General features: G+C 54.9%; 1 protein-coding gene across 7 annotated transcripts in view; it reads left to right on the top strand.

The window, feature by feature from the left end:
* baz2a (bromodomain adjacent to zinc finger domain, 2A) overlaps nt 1–4,924 on the top strand; it is a 43,647-nt gene extending 38,723 nt beyond the window's left edge. For all 7 annotated transcript variants that reach the window (XM_088633449.1, XM_088633448.1, XM_088633452.1 and 4 more), the window contains one exon: nt 117–4,924. In XM_088633449.1, the coding sequence (XP_088489575.1) occupies nt 117–276 (160 nt within the window). In that variant the 3' untranslated portion in view covers nt 277–4,924. The remainder of the gene's footprint in view (nt 1–116) is intronic.
* The last annotated feature ends 6,202 nt before the right edge of the window (nt 4,925–11,126 follow it).

Here is an 11,126-nt window from a genome sequence, read left to right on the forward strand (position 1 = left end):
TGGTAGGAAGGCGGAGCAGTTTTTACTTTACCGAGGCAGCAGATCGGGCAGCAGAGCTCTTGACAGTGGCCCGGCCAGTGTGATCTGACTCCCCCCCCCTCCCCCCGTACCCGCAGGTACTGCAGCTGCGAGGAGTTTGCCGCCGACGCGCAGCTGGTCTTCGACAACTGCCAGCTGTTCAACGAGGACACGTCGGAGGTGGGCATGGCAGGGCACTCCATGAGGAAGTTCTTCGAGAGCCGCTGGGCCGAGTTCTACCAGGGCAAAGACAAGTGACGCCTGGGAGGGAGGGAGGAAGGAAGGCCGGGCGAGAGGCGGGGTGGGGCGCTGGGGGCTGGGGGGCGCTGAGGCCTGACCCTCTGGTGGGCCCCTCAGGAGCCCCACCCTGTCGTGGACGCTGGAGGTTTTCTCCCCACTACTACTACTACTATTACTACTACTACTGCTACTGGAGCCCCGCGGGGCCTGCAGCATATACATATAGATATGAATATATGTATATTTCTATAGAAGGTGGTTTTTCCAGTCTTTATAAACCCCTCCCCTGGTTCTGGCCTGTTCACGCGCACCTCTCCGCAGGAAGGGAAGGCACTCCTGCACCCTCTTCCCCTCTCCAGCTTCTCTCAGGACTACGTCGAAGCTTGGGGCCCCCTCCCGCTCCCCTGCCCTGCTGGCTCCCCCTCGTGCCCCGGCTGGCCTCCTGCTCCTCTGCGAGGTGGGGGGTCCGTGTGCAGGGAGCTGGTGGGGTGGGGGGGGAGGAGGAGGAAGAGGGAGGCGGGCGAGAACCCGTCGTAGACTCGCACTCCGCCGTTCTTCCGGGTGCTGGCCCAGAGAAACTCCAGTCCGCGTTCGAACCCCCCGCGCTCTGGGTAGTGGGGCGGCGCTGGGGGCTTGGGGCGCAGGGCAGGGTCGGGGGGAGCTTCCCGGTCCCCCCGGGATTTGCCGAGCCGCGCCTCCCTTGCTGCGTTCGGGTGAGACGTCGAGCCGAGGTCCCGTTGCCGTGGAATCGGCGCCACAGATCGCCCGCTCCTGGCCTCCCTGCCCACGCTCCACACAGGAGTGGGCTCTGTGGCCTCTGCCCTCGGGGGGCGTGGTTCCCAGACGGACCGGGCGGCAGTCCCTGGGCAGGGCGGGCCTGACGGCGCTGGGCCAGCCTGAGCAGGGACACCCCCATCGTCGCCGGGACTCTGGCAGCCCACCGCTTCCCTTCTCCAGAGTGGGTGTGGAATATCCCTTTGTCGGAAGAATGTCATGTAGCAGTCCAATGACTGGATGTCTGTTATTTTTTTTAAAACCTATATATAAAAGGTCAAAGGTTAGCAGGGGTTATTTCATAGCAATAGGTTAATAGTGACTGTGTACAGAGCACATATTAGTGATGTCTAGGGAATGCATTAAATGGCCAGTAAAAAAAGAAAAAAACTGAAAAATATGAAATTTCTGCTCTTGTTGTTTCAAAGGCTGTCCCGTTCCGTCGGACAGCAAACTTCCCAGAATGCCATGCTGCTAGACACACAGTACTGTTATTAGGTATTGGAGGATGGTTCTTTGTTTTTTTTGTTGCTGCTTTTTATTTTTGGGAATGGCGCGAGGAGGGCCCATCGTTTCGAACCCCTTTGACGTTTTAGGTTCGCAGAGGAGTCGTTGGCGTTGTTTGAAAAAGGTGCTGAAAGGGAGTTGTGCATCTTGGGAATCCAGACCTGTGCTTTTGGTGGAAGTTGGGATTTGACGACTGAAATCTTTCTTTTGCCCTCAAACTTGGTTGATGGCAACTGGAGCGAACGCTTGCTGCAGACCTGATCCGTCTGCCAGATCCGATCCGATCAGCAGGAGAATCCCCAGTCCAGCTGTTAACAGTTCTGGGGTGTGTGTGTGGTTATTCTGCAGCTCTGGCCTGCGGTGTCTTAAAACCAGCAATATCCAATCTTAACCAGGGTCAGGACTGGCTAAAGGTGAGAAACTGAGCCCCGGTTTTAACTCGGTGTTGGTCCAGCTGGGTAAGAGTTCAGGAAAGCCCAGAGCTGGGTCTGAGGGCAGGGTTGTTAGGATTTCTCAGTTCAGATTTGTTCAGTACCCTGGGGGGTTTATCCAACATGGATGGGCTGCTGAAGACTTCAGAATAAAATTCCTCTCTAGCTCTGTAATCGGAGAGCTAAGTGTTTTTTTAGTGTATTTCAGAAGACATTCAGGCCTTGATGATTGTGGGGAGAGGGCTAAATAGCATTAACCTTGTTTTCCTGATGATCTGCACTATAATCAGTCAGGGCATTAACTATCCATCAGTTGTAGCAGATGAGTTGCGCAGTAGGAACTCAGTTGAGTTCCTAGTGAAGGTCTAGTGAAAGCAAGGCAGCACATGCAACCAGGACTTTTATGAACTCCCAAGATAATTAGCCAGGTGTGCTTTGTCTTTACAGAAACACCTGGGGGAGTTCACAAACTCCCTGGTTTCACGTTCTTCCTGAGACCCATAAAAAGGGCTGACGCTGGCCGCCGTTGTCCACATCACCGACCCTGTTCTGCGTGGGTGGTACAGGCCCAGAGCTTGCCCAAAAATAACAGCTCCTCGCGAAGCCGGAGAGATAAAATCCTGGCAGGTGTAAACGTTACTGATGAGGAGCACGCCCCCTGTGAAAGCGAGAAGGTGTTGGGGGGATGTCAGAGTCGGGGTGACCTCTTGGCGTGCATCTCGTCAGGGGAATCGCGAGCTTGAACGGCCCCCTCCCACCGCACGCCACCGGGAACGCGGTCCTCTCCTCTGCGGCCACGGCCACTCGGCGGCGATCGGGGAACACGGGGTCTCCGCGAGGGTGTCCCTTCCTTCGGGCTGATCAGCAGGACGGCCCAGGACGTTGCTGGTCAGGGACCCTCCTGGATCCTCCTTCCTTGACTGGCTGTGAAACCAGCTTGGCTGGTTCAGTTTGGACACTGCGGCTGTTTTTCAGAAAATCTGACCTCCTTGTAGACGCACCTACCCCCTCGCTTCCCTTTATACCCCCTTCTCCTCCCCGCTCTGCCTCCGTCTGACCCTCACCTCCCACTCTGGCGGCACAGCAACACTAACGCGCTGCCCGGCAACCAGAACTGATTAAATTCGGCGCTGTCCCGAATGAACTCGTCTTCCTCGAGGGCGCATTTGCCCGTTGAAAGCGTGGGTGCGCCCGGTGGCGTGAAACTCTTCCAGTGACCTTTCCCCCTTGGACTCTCCCTTGAGTGTGTCCCGAGAGTAAGGAGAGAAGTGGGAAACGTGGATTGGGATGTCCTCGTTCAGGGAAGCACGATCGGGGTGCAGTACTGGAGGTACTGGTTATTTATGGTAGTCCTGGAGCCTGAAGACCCCAGACTCTCGGTAGGGTCGAAGAGCTCCTAGGAGGTCATCACGCTAGTGGGTAGAGACGGTGTCTGTTCTGCTTGACACGTCGGGGGGGGGGGGGGGGTTGAGGTTCTGGTTTCCAAGCCCAGGTTCTTCAGAACCTTGGCCAGGCAGAGATTTCAGGATGTTGTGCATCTAGGTTTTTACTTCGTTGATCATTCCCCATCCTAAAAGAAGCTGCCCTGTTCCTCGTGCTAAAGGGTCAGGGGTTTGTATGAAAGGCCCTGGGGGGAGGGGAGTCCAGGTGGCGCTGTCGCCTCCTGCGCGGTAGCAAAGCTTTACCAGCTCGGCCGGCACCTCCTCGCGACGCGCCAGAGACCCGTCTTCTTCTCCGTTGTTGGTTTTTGTGTTGGGTGGCGTTGAAGCATCGGTTTCTCTTGGTTCAGTCGAATTCCTGGCGCTGAGAAGCGGAGCGCGAGAGGGTCCGATTCCGTCACTTCTGTGGCGTGGGCAGGTGTAGGCGTGAGAGGGTTTTGGGGGCGGGGGCACCCTGTTCTGCAAAGTACTCATGGGGTCGGGCAGGTTATTGCTTTCTCTGGAGCCGTAGCTTTGATATTGCCCGTTTCAGGAAGGCCTGCAGGGGGCAGCGTAGAGCAGCGGACGTGGATGCGAGGATTGCCGATTGGAAGGTTGGGGGGGGCTCGGGGCTCCAGCGCAGACACTGCTGCCGCTGGCAGGCTGCTTAAGGGTGGTCGCCCCCCAGCGGCCTCTCGGATTCTTGAAAAGGAGGAAAGCTGGGCAGCAGGGCCGACGATACGTCCGCGTCCTTTACACACTTGGCGTCTTGCTGGAGGGCGAAACGAATCCGTACCCAAACCCGGAACGTCCATGCTCACCCCGACCGATCCGGGGGCTCCTCTCGGTAGGGGGAGGAGCCAGTTCTTCCATGATGGAGCTCCGCACGCCGTCTGCCGAGGAAGTTTCAGTGTCTTCTCCTCCGCCGTCATGTTCTCCATTTCTATGACGACTGCGGCCTGGTCTTGTTTTAATAGTGTTTCTTTTAACGTTGAGTTCAGTCTGCTCTCGGGTGTTAAGAACCTTCTATTTATTTATTTATTCATTCGTCTTTTTTGGATTTTGATCTTCTGTTCCTCCAAAACCCACAAATTAACTTCGCACTGAATTAGCAAGAGCTTGGTTCGGGAGGGGTAATAATTCTGAGAAAACTAAATCGAAGTGGTTTTATTTCCAAGTTCCGATGTGTTTGAACGTGCTTGAGCTTTCGGTTTCTGACACTGACGTGAAACTGGTCTCTACTGGTCTGCGACGAAATAAAAAAAATAGGAAAAGATGAAAAAAAAGGTTCCTTTTAACACAAAAGGGACATACTTTTCTATAACCAAAATGTGGTGTTTAGTGAATAATTTTTAATAATGTACAGTTTTTTGTGACTTTAAATTTATTCCTTTCTATATTTTTAGGACCAATATATCATTTTTAAGAGAAGGCATTAAAAGGAATCTCTGAAACATGTTGTACTGATGTGATGTGACACGTCTGCATCTGTAGAATGTACTGTGAGTTGAATAAACCACATTAGTAGAGAGAGAATTAACCTGTGTGTATCTCCTTTCTATTACAGTAGCATCCATAGAGCTAAAAGGTGTCAATCTAGAATAAGTAAGATAATTAAAGTCCAGTGGGCGGTGGCATGAAAAGGGCATTATGGATCTCTGAGAGCCCTGTGATGAACTGGCGTCCCGTCCAGAGTGTACCCTGTCTTGTGCCCGTTGCTCGCTGGGATAGCAACCTGTATTGGAAGAAGTGGATGAACATGGATGTGAATGTTGTATAACACACCAGTGAGGCCTCCCTGAAAGCAGGAGAGGAGTATCACTGGTCCCTGTGGCCCTATAGTTAAGGCGCAGGGACTATAGCCAAAGGGTTTCCAGTCCAAATCCTCTCCTGGCCCGGTTAGGAGGGCATGAGTTACTCATGCTGCAGGAGCAACGTCATGGCACCCATTGATCCCCCCCAAGCTAGTCTCTGGAAAGCCACTTGAGTAAAGTTTTCTCTTATTTTAGTATTACTGCGATCTTTACGTCACACTGAGAGCACCTCTGAACTTTGTGAAGCAACTGATGCCAAGTGCAGTTCTGCGGCCTCGTTAAAGTACATCGTTAAAAAACATCCATTTTCTAGCTGCTGATTCTAATAAAGGGTTGCGGGAGAGCCAGAGCCTATCCCAGCAAGGAATGGGAGCAAGGCAGGGTACACCGTGGACAGGATGCCAGTCCAGGTACACAGACACACTTATACTCACACTCTCACAAAAGGGCCAATTAACCAATTAACCCACCAGCATGTCTTTGAACTATGGGAGAAAACTGGAGCACCTGGAAGAAACCCACACAAACTAGAGGAGAACATACAAACTCCACACAGACAGCAGCACAGGAATTGAACCCAGGGCCCCAGCTATGCTTACTAACCACTGTGTCACCCTAGAATAATTACATGAGCACAGTATGAGTGTGTGGACAGCTGCTAGACTGTTAAGTGATGCATTAAAGGACATGAAACAAAGTGTATGAATGAGCTGCTGTCCAAATACTCATGTCAGCAACTTCATAGGTGTACAGTACATTGTTAAACAGTAACAGATGCTGATGGAGGGCAGAAACATGAGGACTTTGGGAAACCGTAGCCTGTCATAGAGAATGGAAGCAGAAAAGTGTGTGGAAGTACTTTTAAAACTGAGAAGAGGGGCCACTACTTCACACTAAGGGCTGTGGGAGAGGGGAATAAGCTTCCCAGCACTACTTCACGCTAAGGGCTGTGGGAGAGGGGAATAAGCTTCCCAGCACTACTTCACGCTAAGGGCTGTGGGAGAGGGGAACAAGGTTCCCAGCACTACTTCACGCTAAGGGCTGTGGGAGAGGGGAACAAGGTTCCCAGCCAGGTGGTTGAAGCCGATACCCTGGCTTCTCTCAGGTCACCCAGGTCAAGAGCCTCCTGCCGACCGGTCTGGCTCGAAGGGCCGTCTGAGTGAGCAGTCAGCCTCCAGGAAGCAGCAGGAGGGCGGGGCTCCTCGGGACTGTTCACTGGGCCTGCCCTGGCAGCGACGTCAGCGCTATAAATACCCAGGAAGCCGGGCCGGCGGACGACTGCGGGCACGGCGGGATGTGGGAGCTGTGCGTCCTGGTGGCCAAGCTCTTGGTCTCCACGGGCCTGGCGGCCGCCATGTGCTGGGGCCTGCTGCACCTGCGGAGGGCGCTGCTGCTGCTGCGGAGGAGGAGGCCGCCTGGTGAAGGTGGGCCGGGGGAACGGGGGGCTGGGGGGTGTGGTTATTCTGTAGCTCCGACCTGCGGTGACTCAGCACTTCCTGTCTGCCTGACATGTGGCACAGGGCCTGGACATGGGGGGGTGAGGGGTGAAGTTGAGGTGGGGTGAGCTGTGGGGGTGAGTTGAGGGTGGGGGAGTAGGAGGAGGGGGGTGAGTGGGGTGAGTTGGGGTGAGGGAGTAGGAGGAGGGGGGTGATTGGGAGTCAGTTGGGGTGAGGGAGTAGGAGGAGGGGGGTGATTGGGAGTCAGTTGGGGTGAGGGAGTAGGAGGAGGGGGGTGAGTGGGGTGAGTTGGGATGGGGGAGTAGGAGGAGGGGGGTGAGTGGGGTGAGTTGGGATGGGGGAGTAGGAGGAGGGGGGTGATTGGGGTGAGTTGGGGTGAGGGAGTAGGAGGAGGGTGGTGATTGGGGTGAGTTGGGGTGAGGGAGTAGGAGGAGGGTGGTGATTGGGAGTCAGTTGGGGTGAGGGAGTAGGAGGAGGGTGGTGATTGGGGTGAGTTGGGGTGAGGGAGTAGGAGGAGGGTGGTGATTGGGAGTCAGTTGGGGTGAGGGAGTAGGAGGAGGGGGGTGAGTGGGGTGAGTTGGGATGGGGGAGTAGGAGGAGGGGGGTGATTGGGAGTCAGTTGGGGTGAGGGAGTAGGAGGAGGGGGGTGATTGGGGTGAGTTGGGGTGAGGGAGTAGGAGGAGGGTGGTGATTGGGGTGAGTTGGGGTGAGGGAGTAGGAGGAGGGGGGTGATTGGGAGTCAGTTGGGGTGAGGGAGTAGGAGGAGGGTGGTGATTGGGGTGAGTTGGGGTGAGGGAGTAGGAGGAGGGGGGTGATTGGGAGTCAGTTGGGGTGAGGGAGTAGGAGGAGGGGGGTGATTGGGGTGAGTTGGGGTGAGGGAGTAGGAGGAGGGGGGTGATTGGGGTGAGTTGGGGTGAGGGAGTAGGAGGAGGGTGGTGATTGGGGTGAGTTGGGGTGAGGGAGTAGGAGGAGGGGGGTGATTGGGAGTCAGTTGGGGTGAGGGAGTAGGAGGAGGGTGGTGATTGGGAGTCAGTTGGGGTGAGGGAGTAGGAGGAGGGGGGTGATTGGGAGTCAGTTGGGGTGAGGGAGTAGGAGGAGGGGGGTGATTGGGGTGAGTTGGGGTGAGGGAGTAGGAGGAGGGTGGTGATTGGGAGTCAGTTGGGGTGAGGGAGTAGGAGGAGGGGGGTGATTGGGAGTCAGTTGGGGGTGGGGGAATAGGAGAAGGGGGAATTAACAGCCCAGTGTACTTGACAGGCATCTCCCCTAGTCTGGGCTCAGGCTGAGGCAACAGGATGATAAAATCCACTGTTCAACATCAAAAATCAACATCGTAACATCCTATTTTCGTTCAAGATATTCCGCAACTTTCCACTTCCGTTTGAGACGTGGTATAAAGAGCTTACTTAAGCAAAAAGGCATTCTGAGCAGCAGAAAATCATGTCTGTTCAGGCTGTTTGTGTCGTTAACCAGAATCAAATCGCGTCATGGAGGAAGTGGTGAAGTGACGTCAGTGTGAGAAGAGCTGACGTCATCAAGCGAGCCGTCCTCAAGTATGGCGTCAGGGAGGAGGGGCGATTGGAGTTTAATTGAATAAAGCGAGGGGCGCACAAGAGGACCGGATTGACGCTCGGACCGCAGGCTGCAGCCGGGATCTTGCGGTGCTCCCGGAACTTCGACAGCAGTGTTGTTCCGACGTGTTGTTGACGTCGTCGGTGATTTTGCGTGAAAGAGCACGCGCCGCGGGCCGGTTTAGGCAACGATGTGTAACCGCGAGTCGCGTAGCCTGTCGAGTTCCCTCCTCGAGGACACGGCTGTGTCTCCACGCAGAAGAGACCCCGCGCACGGCTATTACCGGGCGTCCAAGCGCCTCCATAAAGGTGGGTGTCTGTGTTGCAATCGGTTCGGCCACGTAGGTCAGCGGCTGACCGTGTACTCCTGTCACTCTCAAATCGGCTTTTCAGCCTCTTTACTCCCCCTGACGCTATGAATCCTCACGCCCGAATGCAGATTTGCGGTACAGGTGCGAGAGAGATTTTGGTTTTGCACAGTCTCGCAGTGTGCGCATGTCTGCGGAAATGACGACGCTTGTGGTGATGGCGCTCCCGTTGTTGCGCAGATTTCTCACAGATCTGCAGGCATCTGCGCAGCTGCTCGTTTTTTCCAGGTCTTACGGGTCTGAAGTCTCGCAGCTTCGTGAAAGTGCCCTGTGCAGCACAGAGGCTAATGATAAAGGGCTTATTTGTGCTGACGGCGAGTTCACAGAAGTTATGGAAAACTTAACAATAAGATTAATGATAACGTTACGAAGTTACCTGAAGGCCGTAACCGTGGGTTGAGAGAATGCGAGCGCTGTCTCGGGGAGTCACGCCTTTCGCACGCTGTGAACCCCCTGATTATGGCCCTGTCTCGCTCTCTGTCTGTGTGTCTGTGCAGGGCTGTACTCATCCTCTGAAGATGACTCTACTGATGAAGGCTCCAGCGACTCCAACTCCGTGTTCGGCCACGAAACCTGTGAGCGGCTTCTCTTTCTGACTAGTGACGTCACAGCCGCCCCGGCGGTCCGGGTAGCTCCGGGAAGTTGCCCCCCACCCCCGCCTGCGAACAGGACAAACACTGAAACCCGTCGCATTCGTTTGTGCCGTTCTGTGCCGTTTAAAGTAGCGTTTGTGCTTTCCCGCGATATAGCGTCTTATTTCGTCGGGGATGTGACGTCATTCGCCCGCCCGCCTCCCCAGAACCGCGCAGGAGAACCGAACCGGGCTCGTTCGTTTGTGCTCCGCCTGTGGTGTGCAGGGGACTGACCCGGCCTCCCATTGCACAGCAGTCCGATCCACTCCAGGCTTTGCCTGCTGCTGGGCTCTTGAGTGGGAGCCCACGCCATCTGATGGGAAATGATTGTAAATTTGGGCAGATGGGAACCTCATGTAGAAATAATGTCATGGGACTCATGACCTTTAATCAGGAGTCCTGCAGCTGGTGACGCCAGTTCAAAAGAGGGAAACTATATTTCTCCCTATTAGGATCTCTGTCTCTCCCCCCCACAAGTCAAATGGCTCCATCGTTCAGATGAGAAGTAAAACAGAGATCCTGACTCTCTGTGGTCATTAAAAATCCCAGGGCTTTTCAAGAAAAGAGTAGGGATGTAACCCTACTCTGGTGTCCTGGCCAAATTTCCTGACCAGAAATCTCAATGTGGTTGAAACCAGTGGAACGTAAAATGCAATCCCACACACCACCTCCCTCCTCACCACCCAGCTGACGGCCGTCCTGCTGCAGGATTGGGATGGGATTGGGCTGCGGAAACTTCAGATCCCTGAGGAATCCCTCAGGCCACGGTCTGTCCCAGCTGTTCCTGCAGTTCACAGGTCTCCATGGCGTTGGGAGCAGCAGCCTGGAGCACTGGATGGGGTTCTGGGCTGTGGTGCAGTGGGATTGCGGGCTCAAATCCCAGGTGAGGCACAGCTGTTGCGCTATTGAGCAAAGTGATATTTCTCCAGTCATGACCTGTTGCTCAACATCAGCATTGTAAATGAAAATGTGTTCTTATTGGACTCTTCTGGTTAAATTTCAGGATGTTTTTAATGGCTTTGGTAGTGGTGGGTTCCTCATGTAGTGAAAGTATGTGTAATATCTCAATTGTAGCCGTGTTGCTTGTAAAAAGCAACAACTCATCTCTTCTTTTTACATATGTGGGAAGAAATGATTAATCTCTCAGTTGGTGGGTTGTGTGGTGGATTTTTATCTAAAATCTCAAACGTTCCTTATTGTGATTCGGCAGTTTTTCCAAGTCCCTGTAACTCCTTCTCCCTGAGGAGATGGGAAAGTGCTCCGATTAGAACAGCCCTGACTGGAAACCTTCAACCGGGGTTCCGTGCGAAGGGGAAAATCAGCCGGATTGAGGACTCCGAGGATAGGCGGGAAGCTGGGAGTGCCTGGGGTTGGTCAGGGGCCTCGCTCGTGTCCTGTCTGTGTGGAGCCTGTGTGCTGGGGGAAGCAGTCAGGGTGTAAAACAGGAGCAGTGAAGCAGTGGTCTGGCTCAAGCGGAGCCAGGGAAGGCCGGGCGCTATTCATAGCTCAGTGAGTGTGAGAGGCGGGGGGGGGGGGCGGTGGTGTGTGTGTGTGTGCGCTCTCGAAAGCGATACCCCTGTCTGCCAGGAGACTCAGTCCTCCACTCTGCCGGAGAGAGCTGATCGGAGAGGGGCTCGTCCGCCACTCTCTCTCTTTTTCTTTCCTTCCTGCGTCGCCCAGGTGTGGACTCCGCCATGACCAGCCCCAGCGCCGTGGACCCCACCAGGATGGGGGAGGGCAAGGCCATCGCCGTGCTGACCTCGGGGGGAGACGCACAAGGTCAGTGGGGGGGCGTGGGGGTCCCCGAATACTGCCTTCTGCCAGACTGATGGCGACTGTAGATCTGTGCATTGCGTTTTCCCAGCTAGCTGTGTAGATCTCGTCTCCTGTGCGTTCGTA

The sequence above is a fragment of the Lepisosteus platostomus genome, chromosome 1 (genome assembly GCF_059453375.1).
Source record: "Lepisosteus platostomus isolate fLepPlt1 chromosome 1, fLepPlt1.hap1, whole genome shotgun sequence".
Classification (NCBI taxonomy): domain Eukaryota; kingdom Metazoa; phylum Chordata; class Actinopteri; order Semionotiformes; family Lepisosteidae; genus Lepisosteus; species Lepisosteus platostomus.